Consider the following 26,885-nt stretch of genomic DNA (forward strand, 5'->3'; position numbering starts at 1 on the left):
GTTTGGATGATGATAGCTCCTATAACAAATTTTAATGGCTTTTATTAATACAACTTTCTTTTTCTTTCCCATAACTATCAAGGTGAGAGTTTCTAGTCTCTGGGCAGCTTTCGTTCACACAGTGTTTCAGGGCCACAAAAGCCTCTGTTTTGTAGTTCCGTCATCCCTTAGGGTCTCAGCATCTTCTGCATCAAGCCAATGGGAAGGAAACAGTATGGTGAAGGCTCACTTAGTGCTCAAGATTCTTAGCTTGGAAGTAATACCTTTGTTTCTTCTCACACTCTGTTGGCTGAAATTCAGTCATATGGCCAAATGGTAGCTGGCCACTTGTCAGCAGTAGTTCTATACCAAGGAAGAAGGAACACAAATTTTGGCAAACAGTTCATTTTCTCTGTGTTAACATCAAAAGTCTCCTTCTGTTCCCTATCTTGCTCCCTCTTGCGTGGCAGCCATACTTAACCCTCATACTCCTGAAATACGCTATGGCATCCCTTGGCATATGTTGCTGCTTTCTGCTCATCTTTAAAAATGCAGCTGAGAAATCTTTTTGTGTAGAAAGCCATTACAGAACTCTTATTTCTGGATTAATATCCTCCCTATGTGTTCTATATTTTTTTGTTGCAATAGGTGCTTGGAAGATCTTGATAGACTCAGTTATGTACATTATAAGTTCAAAAATGTCCATCTCTCTTCTCAGTGGGACCTGAAAAATATGAGCGTTGAAAATGAAACCTGACTCATTTGGAGTGATTCTTATTACAAATTTATGAAAATATTTTTGGTAAAGTAAAAGGATTTATGATTTTATACATAGCTGTTATCATACAACTGGTAATATACAATTTGCTAAACAGGAGCTTTTTGTGTGTTTTTAATCTTAAGTGAAAACCTGTAGAAGATGGTATAAAAATCTTTCGCTTAATAACACTCACTTCCTTATTTTTCTGAAGAGACACCAGACAGCATCTCTCAGCTTCCTTTGCAGTTAGGTGTGGCCATACAATTGAGTTCTGACCAAGGGAATGTGGACAGAAATGATGTGTCTCAATTTCAGATCTGGCCCATAAAAACCTCTCATATGCAACCAACTTCTTTCCCCTGCAGACTTAGTGTCAAAGCCCAGAAAAATCTCGAAAGCCATATGTTAAAGATGTCAGTGTTTCCATGAGCCTGGGTCCTTGAGTGGTGCTGTAAAGCAGAGCCCCCAGCCTACCAAAAGGGAACACTTCCATTTGGCTGTTATGTCGTGAAAAAAAAAAAACCAAAAACAAATTTTATTATGTTATGTCATTGAAGTTTTGAGGTTGATAATGCCACCAGCATTATTCCAAATTATACAGCCCGGTGTTGATGACTAAAGAATTCATGTTTGGTGATCTCCTGGAAAATTAAAAATCTTTGCTAACATTAATATTTCAAAATAGATAAATTTGCCTGACCAATGGTGAACCTGAGGCACTCAGATGTCAGGACCTTCTCCTGCTGCTTCCCACGAAACCCTATTGTACCAATTTCACCTCGGGGATGTGGGACTCTCTTGGAGCTATCAGCTACAGCAGTTGGCCTAAACAAGAAAACAAAGAGCAAAAAAGAGGATTTTGGAAAGAATATATTAAGAGTCTCGGCGGTACAATGCTAAGATTATTTTTAAAATAACTTTAAATAGCTTAAACAAAAAGAAAGAATCAGAAAGAGCTATAACCATGGTGTAAAATTATAAAGACATAAACCCCACCATGCAGAAAAGGACAGCAATACAGAATCCTGTTTATTTTTAGTATGAAATCAGATGAAAGACAAAAATAAATACTCTTGGTGAGTCCATAACCACAAGCCAACTTACACATAACAAGTCATCTGGAACTATGTAAGTCAGGGTCAGTGCTGAGGCTCAAAGGGGTCATTATGTTCTTGAGATCGTTCCACAATTCCTATATGTATGTGTGTGTGCATGTGTGTGTAAGTGTGTATACATGTATGTGTGTAGGTACGTACATTTGTATGTGTGTATATACAGAAATATATATATATACACATACATATATAAAATTAGGCAGGAATGCTTTTCTCGAAGTCCTCAAGAAGATTTTTCCTCAGCCAAATCTGAGAAATATGCCCACGTGTGCACCAATCACAGGCAAAGGAGACAGGCCGGTGTCAATACAATTGTCTACCAATGAAAATTCATACTTCAGGTCAGGACCCTTGTTCCATGAACACATTGCTCCCCAATACGTAACCAAAATAGGATTCCTTTACCAAGTGGTTCTCAAAGTGAAGTCCATGGACCAACATTATCAGCACCACATGTGAACTTATCAGAAAAGCACATTCTCAGGCTCCATCCCAAACCTACTGATTCAGAAAAATTGAAGATAGGGCTTCACAAATTGAGTTTTAACAAGAGTTTCTGGTGCTTCTGATGCACATTAAAATTTGAGACCCACTACTTTACCATATAAAAGCAGATACTGAGTTTTGGGTAGGCAACTTATGGTTTATGCTATGCCTAGATATTTTCTAATTAAAGATATTTTCTAATTAAAGGTACTTTTCTTTAGAGATCATAATAAAATGAAAGCAAATACAGTTAAAACAAAACAAACAAAAAACCAAAGATATAAAAAGCAAAAGAAGAACAAGAAAATGTTAATGTACAGAGGGGAATAAAATCTTAACATGTTTGAGAAAATGGAAAGAGGCAGATGTGGTAACTATTTTATAACAGGAAGTTATAACGTGTGTATAGACGAATGTAAGAATAAAGAGATCCAACTTACTACCACAGAATCCCAGAGAGACTGAGGACTTAGTGACTTCAAATAAAAGGGAGAATAAAGTTGAAAATTAAAGATCAAAATGAGAAATGCTTGAAAGTCTATATTCACAGGTCTATTCACCAACCCTCATTCACTATCGCCATGGAGAGACTGTGGCAATGGTATATACCACCCTAAGCAAGGTGTAGGAACTTTCTTCTGTTTAAAAGATAACAGAAACGTCTAGAGATTCAAAAACAATATTCATGGAGGAGGAGAGGTTGAAAAAAAAACATTGAAAATGGAAGGTACTGGATCTCTACAGTTTTCCTATTCCTTCTGCAGCAGATATCAGCAGTCAGAAAGCTAAACGGCAAGGTACATATCACTTCTTTTCTCCATATCCAGCTTTGTTTGGAAGATCATGTGTTACTTTGGTAAATAAAAATTTTACTAGAAAAACAACAACAATGAATCCTTCAGTTCAACAAATATTTTCTTACTGCGCCAGTTTGCCAGTAGGGGCGCTGGAAACAGTAAACATTCTAAACACATCTGGTTGATTGCACTCTTCAAAGGGGTTAACATCGTTTAGTGGAAAGAGAGAGACAGAGAGCGAGCGAGAGAGAAACAGAAAAGACACCATAAAGAAAAACAAGTTTGACTCGCCCTCATTTGTACTCTGTACCGCCCCCTGCTCCCTGGCTTGAAAGCAACGGGAATCTAAGGGACCGAAGTCGGTCAAGGCCCAGGTAAAGGAAGTTCTCCTGCTAGAGGAGCAGCCAGAGTCCACCCCGGAGGCGGCCACTCCCCTGCTAATGACCAAGTTCCAGCTGGTTTCGATCTCCCAGTTCCTCGAGGCCCTGAACCTCAGAACCAACGTTTTTGGAGCCTCTCCAGGGGTCAGAAAGGGAGCTGACAGTCTCTCCGCGCCGCAGCGGGGCGGTGGCCCCGCCTCCAGGTCTCAAGCCTCCGGCAGCGACGCGGAAGCGCCAGCCCGGGAATGAGGGCGGGAAGCCCCTTTGTAACTCAGGATCTAGGAAACGAAACAAGAAGCGACGGGTTTCGTCACCGAGGTCTCTCGGAGGCCTCTTTCCTGGTACCTTCAGGGAAGGTTGTGTAAGGAGGACTCTCGACCGCCAAGGGTCGGAAGCCGAGCATCGGCCCCGCGCCCGGGTTCCCCGAGCTCGTCTCACCGCAGGCAGCGCCGGAGCTGCGGCGGCCACAGGTGGGTGGGCGGCGTGTTCGGCCTCCTCCCGCGGGCGCCGGGCGCGGGGCTGGCGCGGCTTCCCAGGCCGGGCGGGGGGCACTGGGGACTACTTGGGAGCGAGGGGCGCGAGGGCCGGCGGGTTGCGTTTGCGCTGAGGTTGGAGGTTGGGGGCAGAGGGGGCGGGGGGGGGGGGGGCTTGGGCCCCAGCGGCCTCGGGAAGCGACCGCAGAAGCCGACCGGGGACTCAGCAGGGGGCCCGGCTGACCTAGTCCTATCCCGGCCCATCCCAGGACCTTTCCAAGGCCAAGGTGTTTTCTGCCTGAAACCGCCTTGTAGGTTCGAATGCGCTTAGTCCATCTCTTAATAGCGCGGAGCTGCGCTGGATCATGGCCAGAACCTGGGCTCAGCGGTATCTGCGAGCATTTAGGGGTATTCAGAGGGACGATTAATAAATAGACCCTGCTAGCTGTCGTTGAACAGTCAGTATTAATGAGGAGTGTGGCTGGAGCCAAAACTATGCTAGGCACCCTGGGACACCAGAAGAATTGGGAAGACAGGCGGTTTATCACATAGAGGCTAAAAGCCATTAGCTCAGGAGTCCACCTGCCTGACTTGAACCTGCCTCTACTACTTAATATCTGTGGACTCCCAGGCAGTTTCTTCCTACATGTGCCTTCCTTGGCTCATCTCTGAAACTGGGTAACGATCAAAAGTTACAAGAGTTAGAGTGTGACATATAACTTTGTCTGGCACTGCAGAGTGTACTCAGTAAACGTTAGATTTATAACTTTAAATATTTGAGCAAGTCCCTGCTCCTCCAAGCTCACCGTCTGGTTCCCATGTGGTTTTATTTAGACAGCTATTCCAGCAAGTCCTGGAATGGCCACTTCCCAGTTCCAGGAACAGGCAGTCACTGTTTCTCCTAGTTGAGCAATTTGAGATACATGGTTAGTGCAAGTGTCACTTGCTTAGTGTGAAGTATCAGGAGATTCAGGGTCCCCTTGTTCTTCCTGGAGCTTTCTTAACAACGGAACTTTCTCTTAATACCACCCGGGCAAGTATGACAATTGTAGGCCCTTGAACACTGAACAAACACAAGGAAATGAAAAATAAATGAAAAGGGAAATGAGTGGGTTTCTGCAGTTGGATAGAAGTGTCACACGAAGCAGCTGAGTCACAAATTAGCCAGCCTTCACGTCTGTAAGGTAACTGTCCTTTCTGACTGAAGGGAGTGAAATAATACTGTACACAACTATTGAATCAGCAAGCACCAATTAAGTGTCTTGTCCTGACAGGCCATGCTCTGGCCTTTGAGAGCTTAGACAGGAAACCTGTAAGAACTGTTCCCTGTTCACCTCTCCATCCTCTGGTCCAGTGATCTCTCTCTCCTTCTGTGCTCTGTATCCCACAGATCTTTATTCCCTTGAATGAGCCACGCTCCCTCCCTCCAGCCTCAGGACTGCTACCTATGCAGTTCCCCCTGCCTCTAATGCCTCACCCCGTCCAAATACACACCTCTGTAGCCTGGTTGATTTTAAACTGCCTTTGGCTCTCAGGTCTGACTTTCTGACAACCCCACTACACTATCTCAATTAGTGCCTCCATAACTCTTTTTATAGAACCATTATTTTTATTCATAGCACTAGTATTTGTAATAATATATTGTTAATTGTCTGCCATTTTGTTCTAGTGATTGTTATAGTGCCTTACATGCTCTATGCCTTCAAGCAATATTCCTTGGAAAGAGGCACAAACTTTATAGTGAGTCACTATTTACAGACATACTTATATATATATATGTGCATTTATATATGTATACATGAGTGTGTATACTCTATTGCATTTTCTTTAATAGTGCTAAATTTTAAAAAACCAAAGCATTGTAGTTAAGCAGTGCTAACTATTGTGCTTTACATTTTTCAAATTTTGAAAATACTAAGAAGTACTTAGTACAAAAAACTCTTGCCTGGCCTAGTAAAAAACAAATAGCCAGGAGTAAATCTGAAATTCCTGCTCTCTGCCTCACATAAGAAAGACACCATAAAGATAGTCTCTTAACAAATTTCACTGAAAATTGGTGATTTGGGATAATGTCTTTTTTTTTTTTTTTTTTTTTTTCCCCAGTGAATCAAGGACATGACTGCAAAGGAAATGAATCGTGAATCATTCATATGAGCTAGTTAGTGAGCTGTATAACATTAAGTAACCATTAACCTCTCTGGCCATAGTTTCCTCATTTTTAAGGAGGAAAGGAAACAACACAAATTTGTGAGGGAGCTCTGAGTTGTCAGGAAAGGCTTTTCAGGAGTAATAAAGCAACCAAACTAGGATAGCTGACATAAAGATTAGTTTATGTGTCTTTGGTCTCTTTGGTTTAGTTGCTAGTTTTGTACAACACTTGACCACCTCTCTCTCAGTTGGTCCCAGTTGATGAAATGTCTACATTGTTCTTCAAGGTTTACTATGAAATGCTATCCCAATGTGGTTCTGAGCATATTCGTTTTGATTTCTTGAATCTAAAATACAGAAGTGGTATTTTATAGGCAGAGTCTCTCTTATCAGGTTCGTTGCACTGATGATGGCCTCAGCCACCCACTTCCGTCCCCTGTCTTGGACATACGTGTACTGGTATACTCAAATCCTCACCAACATCTTGGCCACCTATTTGTGTGAACCCATCTGTTCTTGCTCTGCATGTCTTTTACCAAAACCACAGTTCAACAGATGAAGTGCTTTTGACCTTAGGTGTTAACCTTTCTAAATGCATAAAATTTACATACAAACGTAAGCTGAACAACATGGAAATTGCTTGATTTGTGACTTAACCTCTGCAAGGGTTGGGTTCTCAGCTAGCTCTGTCTAATTCCTCCCCTCCCCCTAGTCTAGTATCTCATTTTCATTTATTCATAGGAAGTTAGGGATATAGAATTCTGGGATTGTGTTTAGAGCAGTAATGTTTTGTTAAAATAATTAAGGACACGTATCTCCATCTTGGGACTCTGAGAAAAATGTTAACTGGCTTGGTTTTTGGCAATTAAGAAGTAAAATTGGATAAGTAATCCAAATCTAGTTTATGCCTAGTTCATAAGCTTAGTAGTTTCAGGATCTTTCAGAATTAGGGATGTTTCCCCTTTGGGTTGCAGGTTATACTTTAATCTTTTTGACGAAATAAGATAGAAATTTCAGGACCCCAAGAGACGGGTCAAAGGGTTTCCTGTAATATGAATTGTGGAGCCATAACTGGATATCACGTGCACTATTTCTCCTTCTCCCGGGTGGTAGAGGTTTATGATTATCTAGTATCCCATAGCACCAATAGAATAGGTCTTAATGGTGTCTGATAGAATATATTTAACAGATATATGCTTACATGTATATAGTATATGATGCCTTAATTTCCTCAAAAGCTCTCATTTAACAAGTTAGGATAAGTGTGTAGTAATCAGATTATAATTTGGAATTCTGTATTTGTCCTGAAGTAATTATGATTCCAGTGGTACAGTGTATAATATGACTTCATTAGAGATCTTTTTCTTTTAGTACAGGATAAATATGATTTTCTTGCAAGTCTTTCTGTGCTTTGTTTCTTACTAGGAGTAGTGGAAGACATTATTTAAAAGTTATCATATTAAATTAATTAACTAATAAATTAATTCATCCAGGACACACAGCCCGATCATTCCCAAAACTGAGTGATGTTATGTCTTGTAATAGAACCATTAAGTTTGAGAAAACCAAAACATCCTTAAAACAGCAAAGGAGAGAGGACAGGGATGAACACGGGGGATGTCTTTAGTCCACAAGTGCGTTATTCTACCTGGCACACATACAGGTTCAACTGTCACTTCACATTTTGCACCAGAGCTTATGACGTAACCTTTTTCATGCTTGAGATATTAGGAACTTGTGAAAATTCTAAAACCTACAGGAAAATGAGGACCTAGATTATATTCTACAGTAGTTTTGCCAACAGGTACTCATCCTCACAAAGCTATAGTTTAAGACTCAAAATAACGTGACCAAGTAGGAAGGAAAGAGTAAATATGAACAAATGAGCTCTGTTTTGAGTCTGTTTCATTTCCTTTCCTTCGATTTCTGTGCAAGGAGAGAATTGTCTCTGGCTTCATGAAAAGTAAATACTCTTATATTCGTAGTTGGTACTCATTCTGCAAGGACTTGGGAACTTATTGCTCCAATGCTTAAGAACCTCCCCCTGTTCCTAATGTGATGCATAGTATCGGTATATGAATTCCCTCTCTTTATAGCACATTTTAAATTTCTGACTGGCACTGAATTTCCCAGGCTCAAACAGCTAAATGCTAAGAAGAAATATATTTTAAATTAAAACTAAATTTTTTTTCCATCTCAGATGTATAGACTTGCCCTCCAGAAACTATGGAATTTTTTTGCCGATTCAGTGATTTGTTCATGAAAATAAATTGTTTAATTCTAAAAATTAGACCTCCAGGTATTATTTAGGATTTTTCCTTGAACTGAGTGCCCTTCTGACATTTTAGGCAAGGCAGGAATGACTGAAACAGTAGTCCCTTAAAATTGCTAAGTTGGTTGAAGGGCCATATAACATTTTTTAGAAAAACTAATCATATTATGAAGTGATCCCATGAGAAACAGTAGTTAAGTAAAAACTTGAGCTGTTTAGTCCAGTTTGTTAACTAAGGGATACTACCCATTTCTTCTCCAGAAATGGAGTAGTTTTTAAATGTTTTATGTATGTTAGGGTACTGAAGAGAATGGGTATGAATTTTAATATACAGTCTGATCACAGAACTGCGTGTTGACAAAAGTAATCATGGCCTATTGTATATAAGAATTTAGTCTCCTTTCTTAGTTGTCCTTCATATGATAGAACATAAAACACAATAATGGCCTTTGAAAACTTTTGGTATGCTTTTGTTACATGGGTTTATTAGCTTATTGTTCACCTTCTTGAATAATTGCAGAAAAACATAAATTTTAATCTTTTTGTACTTTTGTCCTGAGGAGGTCCACAGCACTTGGTTTCTGACCAGTTAATGCTAACAGGGGGTAGTATTGTACTAAGAAAATCCAGGAAGTCAAATCTGTAACAAAAAACATATTTTTAAATTTATTCCAGGGCCAAGAAAACCCATTACTGAACTCCTTGAGTATATATAATTAAGAGGTGACTGTAATTGGAATAGTCTTAAAAGTTTTACTATATGATTAAATTTTATGCTTATAACAGGCAATGATAAATCGATAACTTAGAGAAGGAGAAGAGGGATATGGTTTCTTCTTGGGAACACCAGATTTTAGTTAAGGATATGGAAGGATCAGTTGACTTTTATTTACCATTTAGGATAACACAGTAGAAGGAGCTAGTAAAGGGGGAGCAAAAACTGGAGAGGGCCTGGGAAGGGCAGAGCCAATTCATATTAGTGTGTGGGTCCCAGATAAAACAACTGAGTAGCAAGTTTTTGCCTAATGGGTTAATTGTAGTTAACAGGCAGATAGGGGTTGGGATTTAAAGTGGAGAGATTGGAAAAGTAGTGACTGGATAATTGTGGGAAAGACTAGGATGGGATCAAGGCAGTAGAAGGCAGAAGTATTGAGTATAATGTTTCTTATCATTATTTTTCTGTAGAAATAAGCAAGACAAAGTTTCAGTTGGATTATCGTGGTGTTACAGCTACCATAACCCCTGAGTATATGTTTTTAGGCTAAAATCATGTATTGATACACAAACAGGGGGTCAGGCCTTCTCAAATTTGTTGTTGAAGCTGGGCAGAACATGTCCTCAGGACCTGGAATTTCCAGAGATACTTACAGCAGTGTGACCTGATAGCTAACCTTTCTCCTTCTCCTGCTGGATCATGCCTGCAGCCCAGCCCTGCAGCTGGATGCTGGATTTCATGCTCCCTGTAGATTGTGTAGGTTGGAAGGCTCCAGTTTTTAACTGGAGGGCCTTGGGCTCACAGTGTTTCTGTCTTTCTCCCTCATTGAATCCTCTCTTCCCAAGATTTTTAGAAATTGTTCACCATCCTGGACTGACCTACAACTTGTAAAATCCTACTCAGAAACATAGCAGCAGGGAATACGGTCAAGACTGAAGGGTTTAAATGACCAGATTCTGGAAGACTAGATGAATAGAGGAATATCTCATGTGTATATAGTTTCAGAGTATCTTGTTTCAACTGTCATATTTGAATTATATATTTATATCAGGTCTTCTTTTTCAGAACTGTTTAAATCATGGACAAACAAAGTAAGTAATTTAAGTGTTTACTTTCCACCTATAATGTTAAATCTCTTGTTAATGTGTTATTTGTCATAATGTTCTCTATTCAGTTTCTGAAAGGATATAATTTGCTTTGTGTTGTTTATGTTCCAGAATCCTAAGTCTGGGCCAGTGTTTTGGCTATAGAGAAGATGTACACAAATATCCATGACCACTAATTTTTCCTTTAAAAATAAAAGAGCCTTAGATAAACCTAAGAAATTTTAGGCTTACTGGGAAATATGTTATATAATTTATATTACATTTCATCTGAATCAAGTTTCCCTTTTCTATGTGCATTTTATATACAAAAAGACTGTTCCAATCATATTGTTTAACAAACAATGACTTTAATATGCCAGGACATTGTAATAAAATGCTCAGATACATCCCCAATATATATCTCATAAAATACACATGTGAATAGGTTTAAATAAATACAAATCTTTATTTTATGGCTTTTTTTTTTCAAGAAAATTCTAAATAAGATGAGTATTAACCAAACATGTAATAAAAGCCTTTGTCTTTTAAAAAATCCAAGTTTCTGAGGAGAAAAAAAAAAATCCTATGGGAAAAATAGGGAAAACAAAATCCTGTTTTCTGAAGGATCTCTATTCTCTATGTTTGTTTAGATAGCCAAAGAGATGTTTATGTCTACCACAATGCCAGCCTTGTTACATATACTAGATACTCTTTAGGACCAGAAACCTTGACTTTTATTCACGAAGTTTCATGATTTTTCTTAATGCTTGCTATACTAATTTAATTTTATTAACAATACTTACTTTACTTTTTAAACGTAAATTTATATAGTATTAAGCTATTTTCTTTGCTACAAAAATAGGATGCTTCAGAGCACTTAAAAAAAATCATTGGGTCCTGGTGACAATTACCTTTTAACTCTTCAGCTTCCTATATACAAATGCATGTGTTTGTATGTATATGTGTGCATAAATAGAAATAGAATGTATGTATGTATATAAATATATATAGAGAGAGAAATAATAACGTGTTGACAATATGAAAGTCCTATGATTTTTGTAAGTTATTCTAAGTTGCATTTCACAAATGCAGAAATCCATCCATAAGTCATATGCTCTCTGATCTATATGAGCACTTGCCCATGCATTTATTTTCTCTTTGTATAAATTCCCCTGGAATTCCCGAAACCAGGATCATTGCTCTGGTACCAAAACCCCAGGGATTATGAGCTCCTAATTTCTTGAATCTGTCAACTCCTTGATATGTGTGTGTATTTATTTACTATTGTTTAAACAGTGGTACCTGTTAAGAGGTGCCAAAATGTGACATATCATTTAAGAATGGGTCTTTAAGTCACACTTGCAGTGTGTTTCCTTGGGATCTGTTGAGTCTGATCCTGTTGCTTCCAACTCAGGTTGGGAGTGGGGGCCGTGGATATAGAGCCTCGAGAGCTAGAGAACTAGGAGCTCGGCCACTCACCTGAAGGGATGGTTGGGATGGAATGACTTGTGATATTGCAGAGATGTGTGACAATTCGGGGTATGCTGTGGTGTCTGTACGGGGAAAAGCCCTGACTCAAGTAGAGGGTTCTGTGTTGCCTGAATTTGCAGTGTCCATGGACTCCATTCTGCTGAAGTTATTATGAAGCCAATAATGGAGAAGAAAGGGGGTGGAGGTGGGCACAACCCAGCCTTCCTGCTGAGATCATATGACTTGAGTTGTCTTTCAAGACCCATGATACATACAGGAAATGTGTCAGATTGAAAGTTTGGTCAACTTTTTCTTCTACACTGTTGCCATGTCCCCATTATTCAAAAATAAACTATTTTGAATTTACAGTTAATAAGCCATAGGGAAGAGAGGAGAATATGGTGTAAGTGTAGTGTCCACTAGACCATAAATTCCATGAAGGCAGAGCCAGTGTAGCCAGAGAGCCTAACTGAGGGGTGACACAGGAGATGCTAGTACTAAATATTTATTTTCTGGCCAGGGTGGTTGCTAAAGGAATGATTAGAGAAACACGAATATGAAGAACTAGGAAACTGAACCATTTGTACATACATATTAAAGATTATTCAAACTACATTGATTAGCAGATAACAAAAGTTAATATGTTTATTTATTGTAACTAAGTCAGTTACGATTTTTATAGTTCAAAATCAGTCAAATACTGGGAATTTCCTATAGTTCAAACTTAATGGGGTAGTTCCAGAATAAGCATAAAAAGGATATTTAAATACTGAATTGCATGTATTATTTTAAATATTTAAAACATAATTCTTATAGCAACAATTATAGATATCTTTAAAATCACCTGTTATCCTTCCATTATCAAACCCACATCCAACTAGGTTCATTTATCTCCTTCTTCACAGTCTATGTAGTTTTTTGTTTTTGTTTTTTTAACATCTTTATTGGAGTATAATTGCTTTACAATGGTGTGTTAGTTTCCGCTTTATAACAAATTGAATCAGTTATACATATACATATGTCCCCATATCTCTTCCCTCTTGAGTCTCCCTCTCTCCCACCCTCCCTATCCCTGAGAAGACCATAATTCAAAAAGAGTCTATGTAGTTTTGAAACAATCTATTTTTCCTAGTAACAACAAAATCAGTGTATGGGAGAGAACACTCATCAGGCATATTTGAAAACTAGAAACTCAGCCCCAGTAATTAGCTGCCTATTTTATCAGAAGGGAATTTGTTTGAAACAGGATTCTACTGTAGATTAACTCTGATAACAGGCATAGCTTTTGTTAAGTGAAGAATTCACTTTGTTTCAATACAACACAGGAGCATATAAATGAAATTATCTAAGAACAATGCATTTTTTTTCTGATATGTATTTTTTTAAGAAGATATATGTTTACCTCTCCTTGAATTGCAGATGTGCAAATGAATGATCCTCACCCAGGAACACAGTTGCCAGGTGGGTATCCCTCTGAATATCCTCCGGCAGCTTTCCCAGGTAAAACACTGGCTTAAAGAATAAAAAACCAAAATTTATCAGTTATTGATATTCTCCAAAGGGTGTGTGTGTGGGTGTGTGTGTGTGTGGGTGTGTGTGTGTGTGTCTGTCTCTGTGTGTATTTTAGTAGTGTCTTTTACTAAAAGTTCAATAATGAAATTTGCAGCCTAGTTCTGGATTTTTTTCTTTGACTATATGTTATCATAAATATCATTAAAATATTTTTTATTTATACAGAATAGCAAAAGTGTTGTGTTAATAAAAACAGTAATGAATTGACATTTAGCAAATAAGATATAAGGTTGCACATAAATTAAACCCCAAAATACACATATTAAGTAACAGATTTTATCGATTCTCCATTCATTCTGAAAATTATGGTCATGCAGTCACATTTAGGAGATTTATCTCTGGGTGTTTTTGAGTCATTTATTGTCTGGGGTTAATTATGTTCAGTGATTGTCATGCAAAAGAGATGACTGCTTAAGCCTGGAAGCTTCAAGCAATAGAAACATAGCTACCTGGGATAATTCTCATTTTTATTTTGTAACATACAAAAATGTGAAAGCTTTGCTTTTATATACATGCTCAGTCATGCCTTGCCTTTCTAAGAAAAGTAACTGAGTCATATCGCTACATACCAAGTAATATATTATTTCTTTTGAACCACTGCATAGAAGACTTCAGAGATTTTCATTTAGACAAATGCAGTTATCAACATTACCAGCACTTGGGCTTCCCTGGTGGCTCAGTGGTTAAGAATCCTCCTGCCAATTCAGGGGACACGGGTTCGAGCCCTGGTCCGGGAAGATCCCACATGCCGCGGAGCAACTAAGCCCGTGCCCCACAACTACTGCGCCTGCGCTCTAGAACCCGTGAGCCACAACTACTGAGCCCGTGCGCCAAAACTACTGAAGCCCGCACGCCTAGAGCCCGTGCTCCACAACAAGAGAAGCCACCACAGTGAGAAGCCCGCGCACCGCAACAGAGAGTAGCCCCCGCTCTCCGCAACTAGAGAAAAGCCCGCGCGCAGCAACAAAGACCCAACGCAGCCAGAAATAAAATAAAATAAAATAAAAAACGTTACCAGAACTTTACCAAATGGCAGAGTTCATGGTGCACCTACATTTGCAAGTAGGCAGGCTACCCACATCTTGAGAGACCATCCTGAGGACTTCGGATCAAAAGGAGTCTTGTTTGGCCAGAGGGTGTATGCATTTTTATTCTACTCTGAGCAAACAAATCTGTTCAGGAGGTGAACGGCTTGTTTAGTTGTCTAGCCAGAAACCTCTCAGTGGAGCCTGGATCTCATCCAGATGTTTGCATTTAAACGAATGCGAGGTAGAAAGACTCCCAAGGCTCTAAGATGATAGTTCTCAAAGGGGCCTATACTTAAGTATTACTTGTAAACTGCTGAAAACACTAGTACCAGGGCACTATCCCAGGAAAACTGAAACAGAAGCTCTGGTTGTGGGACCCCAGGATTGGTAATTTTTTAATTTTGCAAGTGATTCTAATGTGCAGCCAGGGCTGAGAACTGCTGCTCTCAATTTTTAAATGGTTGGTGTTTGAAGAATTATTAGCAAGTCTATAGTATGCACCCAAGGCACTTGGAGGATATTTTAATCCACCCATGGCTAAATAATAGTAGGCGATACATAATTAAGTTATAATCGGACTTGAGAGTTTGTGAGAAAAATAGCTCAAATTTATTTCTCAAGTCGAAGGCCAATATAGCACAGGTTTTTTATGACAATGATGCTAACAATAATGATAGATTAAAACTGAGAGTTTATTGTGCCTAATGTGAATTAACTCATTTAATTCTCAGACAATATTACGGGGTAAATACTATTAATTATCCCCATTATGCAAGTGGGAAAACCGGCATAGAGAGGCTGGATCAGGCTTCAAGTTCTGGCTTCTGTACTTAATAGTTGTGTTGTGGTTTTAAGCAAGTTGCTGTACCTCCAAGCCTCAGTTCTTATCTATAAAATGGGCATAATATTTTCTAATTCAAGCGTTTTGGAGATTAAATGAGAGTATGTGTAAAGCAACTAGCACAATGCTTTACAATTAATAAATGACAAATATTTGCTGACTATTATATTAATAATATATTAAATCAATTGGACTTTAGGTAAATGAAATATTACCTAAATTTCAGGTAATTCTATATGCTTAATCCATTGATTTGGGAAATAATTATCCTCTCCAAGAATCTCGTGAAGGTTTAATAATGCTAATAATGTAAACAATTAATTCACATCTCCTCCCCCTCACTGGCTTGCCTATGGTTTCATCTTTGCACTGTAGTCAGTGATGTTTAAAAATAGTTATCTGTTAATATTACAGACAGTACCCAATGGGTACATCATTGGCTTCCTTTTGCTTTCAGGATAAAGACCAAAATGCTTAGTTTGGTCCACCAAACCCAAGGGGCTCCCCTGCCTTCTCCTTGTCTGTCTCTTAAGACTGTCTCTCCTGTTCAGGTAGACTGGCCTTTTTGCAGATTTTTAAATGCCCTGTGTTTGTTACTATCCCAGGGCTTCTTTCTGAAATATTCATTCCCTGCCACCCACCTACTCAACTCCTTTGTATCCCTCAGATCTCAGCTGAGGGTGGTCCTCAGGGAGGCTGTCCCAACTCCCTCCCTCTGTCTCTCCCCATCTAAACACCTTCCTTTGGCACATAAAACCCTGGTCCCTCCCTTCAAAGCGCTTGTCTCTGATTTTAGTTAATCACTTACTGACACTGGTGTTGTAGATCCCTAGAATAAGGGTGAGTGTAAAATTCTCTCTCCCATTAGGCAATGAGGGCAGGGGTTGCATTTGCATTTCCCATTTTAAATCCCAGTGCTTGGTACTCCTAAAAACTTTGCAAGATATCACACAGATCATGGAACTCAGTCTTCTGTTTAAAATCCCTAAAGCCTGTCAGTCACACTTGGAATAAAATCCAAACTCCTTATTAAGGGGCTCTCAAGATGAATTGATCCTATTTCTTTACTGACAGCTGTTTCTGTTCTTCCTCTCCTTTATAATGTCCCTCTCTTTCTCAAACATGTCAGATTTATTCCTAAAGTCAGAGATTTTGTATTTGGTATTCCTGCCTCCTGGAATATTTCTTACCATATCTTCACACACACTTTTTCCCTTCTCAACTTTTAGGTGTCAACTGTAAATTTTATCTATCTAAAGTAACTGGTTGATAACTTGCCCTCTTCCCCATGTATTTTCTCCATCAGGTCAATCTGAAATCTTTTTTTAAAATTTATTTTCTGTCTCCTCTAAGCTCCCTGAGAGCAGGTTGCCTTGTTGATAGCTGTATCCTCTGATTCTATCCTCTGATTCTAGACCCAATCACATTATAGATCGTCTGTAAATATTTATTCATTTAAGAGGGAATAAATTATAAAACTATATTTAAAAGACACTGCTATGAGGTTTAGTCTGTCTTCCGAGTCTTACTTTTTATTGGTGTATGTATTTTGTTGTCAGTATTCCACTTAAAAGTATTCACAATTTTCCTGCTCTAAGTGTTAAACTTTGCATAGCCTTAACTGTTAAAATGTTGTGGGACACAGTTCTTTGCAACTACATCCTCCATTCCTATGGAACAGCTACTCTGCAGACTATTCATTTAAGTTGTAAAGTTATGAAGCGTCATATTTGTAATCACAAATTCATGTGGAATAGAGTATATACTCATTTCTTCCTCTACTGTGCTTAATAAGTACTTGAGACAATTTTGCCTACTATAAGGTTTTACCTTCCTTGGTTCTCAAACTGTATTTTCCAGAGAGCTTAGGGTGCCAAACCGTGAAATTTACATTTGTAACCTAATATCATAACTTAACTTTTTTTTTTTTTTCATGTGGAGGGTTTTAGGAATGGAATACACCATGAGTTAAAACTTCAGGTAAATTGTTAACCCAGAGGAGTATCTGGGCAGTACTGGAAGGAATGACATACGCTTACCGCTATACTAGGGTTTCTCAACAAAGGCACTACAATATTTCAGGATGGATAATTCTTTTTTTTTTCAGGGCACTGTTCTGGTCCTTGTAGGATTTTTTTTTTTTTTTTTTTAAATTCACCAGTTTGTTTTTTTTTTAATTAATTAATTAATTAATTAATTTATGGCTGTGTTGGGTCTTCGTTTCTGTGCGAGGGCTTTCTCTAGTTGTGGCAAGTGGGGGCCACTCTTCATCGCGGTGCACGGGCCTCTCACTATCGCGGCCTCTCTTGTTGCGGAGCACAGGCTCCAGACGCGCAGGCTCAGTAGTTGTGGCTCACGGGCCTAGTTGCTCCGCGGCATGTGGGATCTTCCCGGACCAGGGCTCGAACCCGTGTCCCCTGCATTGGCAGGCAGATTCTCAACCACTGCGCCACCAGGGAAGCCCGGTCCTTGTAGGGTATTTAGCAGCATCCCTGGCTTCTACCCACCAGATGCCAGTATCCCCCTCCCTTCAATTATGACAGCCAGAAGGGTCTCCAGACCTTGCCAAATATGCCATGAGGGGACAAAACCACTAGCAGTTCTATACAGATAAGAAATGTCACTTGTTGGAATTCTAGAATTATCATTTTTTACAGGGTGGTTTGGTCCTAGAAATGCTGAATCAAAGCCTTTATTTTGGGCTTTCTACTCAATGCCATCCCTCTTTTCCAGGAAGCCATTTTTTTTTTTTTGTACCTGACTCTAGATCATCGTTGACTTTCTTTCACTTTATTAGATTTCAAGCATATTTTCACCTGAGTTTTGAATGATAAGGGTAAGGCTGTGGGGCAACTCCAAACACAGCCTAAAACCCTCAAAATAGGAGTGGACCTGAAACCACAGGTATTTCATTGAAAAATCACTGAGAGAGAAAAACACAAACCTTAAGCTTCTTAGAAACAGGATTTCTAAGTAGAAATTGTAGTTTGTAGATAGCTGGGGTGATCCTAAAAGAGTTGAAGTTTGCATTTTTCTCTGCAGTTACAAATAATTTCACATGTTCATATTTCAGGACCTCCAGGATATACCGGCTATCCTGGCACCCAGGCTGGCTATCCAGTCCCGCCAGCTGGCTATTCAGGTGCTGGCCCAGTCGGCTTTCCTGTCCCATACCAACCAGTGACTAGTCAGCCAGGCGTGCCTGCAGGGGTACCATGGATGCCAGCACCACCACCTCCATTAAACTGTCCACCCGGATTGGAATATTTGACTCAGGTAATTCAATGCATAAAAGACTCATTAAAAACAAAACTGTGCTTCCAGTTTACTTAGTGAGATTAACAATTGGCTAATTCACAAAAGCCTGAAATGGTAAAACAACCTGTTTTGCTTACAGATTACTCTAATTCTTCTAGGTCAGGTTTACTTTTAAAGCAAAATGAAAATGTCTTAGGAAATTGTATTTTCTATGATCTTGAATATAATCTGCAATGATAGCTAATAGCAAACCTTTATTAAGCTTCCAGGCTTTGTTCCTAAGTATAATTCCTAATATAATTCTTTTTAAAAAATTCTGTGATATACAAGTGCTATAATTATCACCATTTTACAGAAGAAGAAACTAAGGTCCAGAGAAGTTACATAATTCGCCTAACATCAAAATGCAGAGGAACTGGGAATGGCTTTTTACTTCTGGAACCTTAGTTCTGGATCCTGTGCCCTTTAATCCCAATACTGAATAATTTCCTAGGAGTTGGAAAGAACCATCAAACTCGATTTAGTGTTGATTTTCCATAAGTGGTACCAAGAAAGGGGTTATTGATTTGTGTATAATATGACCTACCTTTCATTATAATTAAGAAAATTACATTTTTATGTTCCTTTTGTTCTTTAGAAGACCCAATTTTATTAATGCTACCAATAAGAAAAAATAAATTCCTGGATTTTAATGAACTACATGATAGCTTATCTCAGCAATGTGAGATTTAGTATTTGTCTGCCATTAGAAATCTGGTAGATTAGTTTTCAGTAAATGAATTGTCTCTCTTGCACTCTCTGCACTAATTTAATTTACCACAATGCACTTGGGCAGCCTATAAGAATTTTGCACTGTTGGTGGGAATGTAAATTGATACAGCCACTATGGAGAACAGTATGGAGGTTCCTTAAAAAACTAAAATTAGAACTACCATACGACCCAGCAATCCCACTACTGGGCATATACCCTGAGAAAACCAGAATTCAAAAAGAGTCATGTACCACAATGTTCATTGCAGCTGTATTTACAATAGCCAGGACATGGAAGCAACCTAAGTGTCCATCGACAGATGAATGGATAAAGAAGATGTGGCACATATATACAATGGAATATTACGCAGCCATAAAAAGAAATGAAATTGAGTTATTTGTAGTGAGGTGGATGGACCTAGAGTCTGTCATACAAAGTAAGTCAGAAAGAGAAAAACAAATAGCGTATGCTAACACATATATATGGAATCTAAAAAAAAAAAAAAAAATGGTTCTGACGAACCTAGGGGTAGGACAGGATAAAGACGCAGATGTAGAGAATGGACTTGAGGACACAGGGAGGGGGAAGGGTAAGCTGGGACGAAGTGAGAGAATGGCATTGACATATATATGCTACCAAATGTAAAATAGCTAGCTAGTGGGAAGCAGCTGCATAGCACAGGGAGATCAGCTTGGTGCTTTGTGACCACCTAGAGGGGTGGGATAGGGAGGGTGAGAGGGAGACGCAAGAGGGAGGGGATATGGGGATATATGTATACATATGGCTGCTTCAGTTTGTTATATAGCAGAAACTAACACAACATTGTAAAGCAATTATACTCCAATAAAGATGTTAAGAAAAAAAAGAATTCTGGTAGTTCCTAAATTCTCTAAGAAATACCCTAAGCAGATTTTTTTTTTTTTAAATTAGGCCCTTACAAAATGTTTGGGGAAGTTATCACCTACTACAAATGATATCAAAAGAAAGAAAAAGAAAATGTTTAGATTTGTAGAAAAAAGCTCTTTAAATGGCTGAAAAGGTCTTAATATTTCTTAGGCCCTTCTGGAAGGTACATTTTTTTCTAATTTTTATAGGGATTCCAGTGTAAGTCCATTTTGTTTGACCTGAATTTGCCCACATTAATAGTGAACACGTTCAATATTTTTTTTTTCAGTTAAAAATATATTAACTTTAATTTTATATCTAGAAGTAATATAAACAATTATTAAATATCGATAATATTGATAAATGTTGATAATTGATTATATACATTCTTTTAAAATATAAGAACACTCATGTTAATTTGTTTGGCTTAATAACATATGATACATAGTTACAGCTTAATTTTTTTTTATTATAATAGATAGATCAACTATTGATTCATCAGCAAATTGAACTTCTGGAAGGTATGTATTCATTGTATTTATCATATTTCTAGGAAGAGAGGACATTTATGCAGATAAAGGCATATCACCAACCACAGATATAACACCTTCAGTGATGCTGGATATTAAAACTGGTTATTTACAAATGTCTCTCTTTGTGATAATGAATTGATAAGGATTATCAGCAGCTCATTTCTTGAAATTAGGAGTCAAGCGGTAAAATACTATTATGCTGGACATCTCTCCTCTTGATACAGACCCTGACTTAGAAGGAAACCAGTCAAAACTTACTGTTGGGCTTCCCTGGTGGCACAGTGGTTGAGAATCTGCCTGCCAATGCAGGGCACACGGGTTTGAGCCCTGGTCTGGGAGGATCCCACATGCCGTGGAGCAACTAGGCCCATGAGCCACAACTACTGAGCCTGAGCGTCTGGAGCCTGTGCTCCGCAACGAGAGAGGCCGCGACAGTGAGAGGCCCGCGCACTGTGATGAAGAGTGGCCCCCGCTTGCCACAACTAGAGAAAGCCCTCGCACAGAAACGAAGACCCAACACAGCCAAAAATAAATAAATAAATAAATAAAAATGTAAAATAATACAGACATACCCTTTATTAAAAAAAACAAAACAAAAACAACTTACTGTTGTTCCCCCTTCTCTCTAGAAATCATTTCAGTGAGTCTGTCACTTTGCCTAACCTCTATCCCTTCAACTGTTTTTTCCCCAGTTTGTGATGTCCTTGCAGTTGTCACAGAGCCACATGCAGTAGTTCAGTTACCTTAGTAAATACATTTCCAAAGCAAGTGAACTCTGAATTTGGATGGATGGGGATGTTTTGGAAAATCACATTACTGCCCACAGTTCCTCTTGGGAGTTCAGAGGAACCCTATAAAACCCTTTGTTCCACGGGCTGTGGATTATCACCTTGGGCACACGGACACTGCACTGGAGGGTGTTGACCAGCCGGCCGAGAGGCCTGACTTCCTAGAACGCCACTGGTGCTCCTATGGATGGGGCCTGACTCCTACAGCTGTTTCCTTAGGTCCAGTGCTCGTCACTTGCAAAGTAAACTTAAGAAGCCACTAGATGTTTCAGGACTGCTGCCAGGGAAAAGGCAATCTGGGTAGATTCATGCACTACAGTATCCTCCTTATAGGTATAAAGAGTTCAGTGAAAACTCTAATAGATTTTAGAATATATCTATTAACTCTTTCTTCACATCTTTGCAAAGTTCTTTTCCACTGATAGAAATTATAATGTGAATTGTACTACTGTAGAAATATGGTTGGTATTTGGTTAGAATATATAATTGTTGCTTATTACACTTAAATTACTTGTAACGTACACTTCGATATTTAGGATGTTCTCATTTTTATTAGTTTGTTTACATTACATTTTCTCTGGAAAGGAACTCTTCATAGTATGATAATTTATATTCTCAACTTTTTTAATGATTCATTTTAGGGAATTTATTTTTGACATTATAAAAACCAAAAAACCAGACACTACACATTATATAGCACTCCATTTATAGTTTTAAGATTTATAAGTTTTATGTATATATTTGGAAATATATATGTATTAATCATGAAATATAAATTTCAAATTTAGTAGTTATAAATTCTTGAGTTTTTTAAAGGAAGTCTAATTTTCTTTTCTTTTTGTCTCCAACTGAAGGTTTATATTTTAACATTACGAGCAGTATAAAGAAATAAAGATTACTCAGTTCATTTTTAGCACCTGAGACTATGACAGGCACTTAACATTTCCCAATTCAAAACTTAATAGACAATAAAGACATAACCATAGAATTCTCTTGTTTTATTTGTTTTCCTTTTTTCAGTAACTAGAAGGAAGCTTAGATTGTGTAAGCCCACTGATCTCATTACACAGATAAACAAGCTGAAGAATTTTCAGATTAAGCTACTTAATGAAACAGTTAGGTAATAGATCCCATTTCATGAATCAGTTTAATTTTTTCACATGAAATATTTGACTGGCTGATATTGAGGTAAAGGGTGGTTCTTTTAAAGGCAGGGTCAGGGCCTGAGTCAGAGCAAAGATACTTAAGGGAGGTCATGGCGATAAAATATGTGAAGAACATCTCTATCTGACTAAAAGTCCATCCACACCAATATTAGAGTGATTTTTGTCTCTCTGTTTCTTTTAATTGCTCATTATGTTGGTGGCTTCTAATACCCTATGACCCATGTTAATGAGGGCTGTGGACAAGTGACACCATGAATTGCTCCCTCCTGGCTTTAAGCAAGGAGAGGTTTCCAAAGTGTGGTTCAATGTGCGAAGCCCTTTGGTAAGATACCACGTGGGTGTCAGTATTTAGCACATCTCTGTTTCCCCTGTGAAGAGATTAGCCCCTGCTAAGGTACAGAGTTCACTTAGGATGCCAGTGGTCTGGCATCCTCCGACTTGCAGCCTTGGTTGCCAAGCATCTTTCCCCTTGTCTAATACCCATTTCCCACTTCTGAACAACCACTGCTGAGCTAAACAAGGGTGCCCTGGGCCCAGGGTGACGTCCTACCTCACCTTCCATTTTCACTCTCTCCCTCTTCACATGTGTGCATTGAGAGAAAGCCCTCTCACACCTTCTTCACACAGCGCAGAAAGAGAAGCCATGACTGTGGTTTATAAAACTATATCTCAAGCCAATTTACTTAATATAATACTATATGGTGCATAAACATAGCAATCATCCTATATTCCCCTCCATAGCTGAATACATGACAAGTAGACATTTTCTGCATTCACTTAGCACGACTGTGACCATCGACAGCACGGCACCATCCCTCACAGCAAAGTCTCCCTTTCTGACACGGGTCCATGGAATTAGGAAGATACGAGTTGTTGTCTCTTCCATGTCTCATACAGGAATTCCTAATTGCTTTGTACTTTAATACCCTCTCCTCCATTCCCTTTGCCTTTTTTTCTCTGTTTAGACCATCTCTAAACATCTTTCCTTTTCTTCCTCCTGTGTTATATGAAGTATCATCTTAAAATGGTATAACTAGATATTGTAGTGTCTTAGGATAGATTGATTATTCTTTTAACACAATAGTCATAGTGATTCTCTCTTTTATGTTTTTAGTCTTAACAGGTTTTGAAACTTGTAACAAATATGAAATTAAGAACAGCCTTGGACAGAGGATTTACTTTGCAGCAGAGGATACTGATTGCTGTACCCGAAACTGCTGTGGGCCTTCTAGGCCTTTTACAATAAGGATTCTTGATAATACGGGCCGAGAAGTCATAACTCTGGAGAGACCACTAAGGTGTAGCAGCTGTTGTTTTCCCTGCTGCCTGCAGGAGGTCAGTGAGCAATTACCAGGGTAATTTTTACAAATACTTTGCAAAGTAGTTCTGCAAGAATTTTCACCTTTTTGGTGAATTTATATAATCAAATGAGATTTAAAGGAAAAGTGGTCCACCAGCTATTGGTTTATGCTTGAGTGTAAATTGTAGGAAGGAAGGCAGGTGGAAAAGAGTGAGCAGTTAGCCCCATGTCCCTGAGCAGTGTGCCCCCCGGGGGTGAAATCAGAGATCTCAGAGACCAGACTTCTTGATCTTCAGAGAGAGCTGAGAACATAGGTCACCTCGGTCAAGTCCCTCACCTGAAATGACCATGAGGGCCTGGCCAAAGCCAGAGGAGGGCCCCATAGAGAATATCCTCGAATGCCATCCCAGAGGCAAGTGGACAGAAGAGTGAGGAAAAGAACACATATGTTCATCTCATTATTTTAGCCAACCTACAAGGAGCAAACCTAGGAGAGGCCCCCTCTGAGAAATGTCAACTCCTGTGTTTTTCAGTTCTCCATTTGAAAAAAAAAAAGTAATATATTTGAGTCCCTGTAATAGGGGTATGCAAATTGTGAGCACCGTCAGCTCCATAAAGACCAGGTGTCTCTTTCATAGTACTTGACAGCCCTCTGATAGCGAACATGGATCTCAGGGGAGACGCCAGGGCACAGAGTGTTTATAGGAAGTTGGCCTTTGCCTGTATCTCCATTGGCCTGAAACCAGAGCTGCCTGGGTCACTCAGTCATCCATACGGGTAGCTGTGAGAGCAGGGCACACAGAGATACAAGCACGTAGAGATTTGATGTCTAATACTGCTCTTATTTTGAAAGGATAACTGAAGTTGTTCATACTGAATTATTTTGTTTTCCATGTCAATTAGTTTAGATGTAATAATATTCATCGGAATAGCTGAGGGAAAACTGAGAGTTTGATGGAATATGCTCGACAATTTATAGAGCACATTAGCATACATTATACAATTGGTCTTAATAAAGAGATCTAGGAAGTCCTCAGTTACAGATAAACATGTTGAGATGCTCTCAAAGTCACCCAGCTAATGTTCAGAGCCAAGATTCCAGGTCCCATTTTCTTTCCATGCTAGCACTATTGCCACTCATATTTGAAAACTGCCCCAGTGATCAGCGCTCTGTCCATACACTTAAACCACTGTTTTTAAAGGAATTTGAGGAAATAGCTATTAATAATTTAGACATTTTTTGTAAGTATGGAAATATTAAAATATACAAGACCAGTAGAGCAGTGCTTCAGAATGGAGACAGTGCATGCAGCCTCCCCGAGTTTGTGTCTCATCTCTTCCACTTTGCAGCTGGGGAATCTGATACAAGTTAATTAACCTCTCTGTTCCTCAGTTACTTCCTGTATAAACAGGGATAATAGTACCAACTTGGTAAGGATGTGGAGTGAGTTAAGTGGTGCTTAGAACAGTGTCTGACACTTAGAAAGTATTCAGTAAATGAGAGTTCTTATTAGACATTGTCATGATTACAATTTATATATTCTTTTTGCTTTTGTAGATAGAAATCCAAGCTCCTCCTGGTGTACCAGTAGGTTATGTTACTCAGACCTGGCACCCATGCCTGCCAAAGTTTACACTTCAAAATGAGAGGAGAGAGGATGTACTAAGAATTACCGGTCCATGTATTGTCTGCAGCTGTTGTGCAGATGTTGATTTTGAGGTAAGAGGTGTGATAACGTTTATGGGTTTTGCTTTCCTAGTATAAGAATAACATAAGCTGGGAGGATGTTACAAATGTATTAAATGAATACGTATGTCCTGATATCTCAAGAGGGACTCAGTGTCCCTCATATTTATCTTTGGTCAGAGAGATGGTTATTGCTCTGATTAAGCATCAGTGTTGATTGTGCTAAATGGAAAAAAAGAGAAGCAGAGATTTGTAGTCAAATAAATATAAACAAAGCATCTAACATTGGTGGTTTCTGTATAGAGGTACCGTATGTTATCCATTTTAAGTGGAACATTAACCTTGTCATCAAAGTCTGATTGCCGAAGCATATGGTTCTTCCTTAGCATGAAACACAGGCTGCCAGTGCTCTAGGCCCTCTTCAAAATCTCTGACATCTTTGAGTTCCTACAAAAAGCCCAATTATGCAAAGAGAATTTTAACAAATATATGACGTACTACCTAATCATGCTTCTCTGTGATCTCTCCTTTATCTTTGTATTAAATTCATTTATTAGAAATCACAATATATCTGTGTATTTACTACCTGGAGGAATTTCATCACAGCAGTTTTTCAACAAATGGGGCCCAGACTTATGGCCCAAATTGTTTAGTTGCAAATGCTTAAAAGTCGAGAGATTATAAAACTTAATCTTGATACCATGATTCTCTTGTATAAGCATAAAATCTGGTAAACTGGACAATTTCCACAGAAGGGACAAAAATCTAATACTGAGCAGGACTGCCCCCTTATGATAAATAAGTGGGGACTCTGCCACTGCCCCTGACTTGCCAAGGTTTTCCACTATCCAGCTTCATTCTTGTATATTATCTGCCTGGCTTTGCTAGTCATATGATTTTTAATTCCTCTGTTTATATATATAAAGATGGATCACTCCTCACTTACTTCAGTGTCTAATGAGGCAGACAGGCAATTCTAAGAAAAGTACATATGATGTAATTAGAGACTTTATAAAGACTCTTACAAAGAATGCATAGTGTGTGGGGGGGATATAAACTATGTATGTTTAAAGATTTTATAGGTTTATGTATAATAATAGTTCTCTATGTATGGGTTATCATTCCCATAAAAGATCCAGAGGATTGAAAGGTAATTGTTGTTTCAGGGAATATTAATGGAAGTTTTGCTGACATATATTTTATCTATGTAAAATAAGTAAAAATACTGGTGAAGTAAGTCATACTGGAGTGTGAAACTCTTATATTTAATGATAAGAAAGTTGGAAATCATTCAGCAACCCTCCTCAGTGGATACCTTAAAGCATCTATTATAGGCAATGAATTAACTTCTCTCCTGTGCATCTAGAATGGTGCTAACTAGATAACATCTTTGAGG

General features: G+C 38.7%; 1 protein-coding gene across 2 annotated transcripts in view; it reads left to right on the top strand.

The window, feature by feature from the left end:
* The first annotated feature begins 3,330 nt into the window (after positions 1 to 3,330).
* Positions 3,331 to 26,885, top strand: part of LOC132364510 (phospholipid scramblase 2) — a 32,706-nt gene continuing 9,151 nt past the window's right edge. The window contains exons 1-7 of one of the 2 annotated variants that reach the window (XM_059920138.1): positions 3,331 to 3,987; positions 10,191 to 10,216; positions 13,100 to 13,180; positions 18,195 to 18,397; positions 20,494 to 20,536; positions 23,617 to 23,837; positions 25,361 to 25,522. In XM_059920138.1, coding sequence (XP_059776121.1) covers positions 10,204 to 10,216; positions 13,100 to 13,180; positions 18,195 to 18,397; positions 20,494 to 20,536; positions 23,617 to 23,837; positions 25,361 to 25,522 — 723 coding nt within the window. In that variant the 5' untranslated portion in view covers positions 3,331 to 3,987; positions 10,191 to 10,203. The remainder of the gene's footprint in view (positions 3,988 to 10,190; positions 10,217 to 13,099; positions 13,181 to 18,194; positions 18,398 to 20,493; positions 20,537 to 23,616; positions 23,838 to 25,360; positions 25,523 to 26,885) is intronic. The other variant, XM_059920139.1, reaches the window with a different exon arrangement.

Source organism: Balaenoptera ricei, chromosome 4 (assembly GCF_028023285.1).
Source record: "Balaenoptera ricei isolate mBalRic1 chromosome 4, mBalRic1.hap2, whole genome shotgun sequence".
NCBI lineage: Eukaryota > Metazoa > Chordata > Mammalia > Artiodactyla > Balaenopteridae > Balaenoptera > Balaenoptera ricei.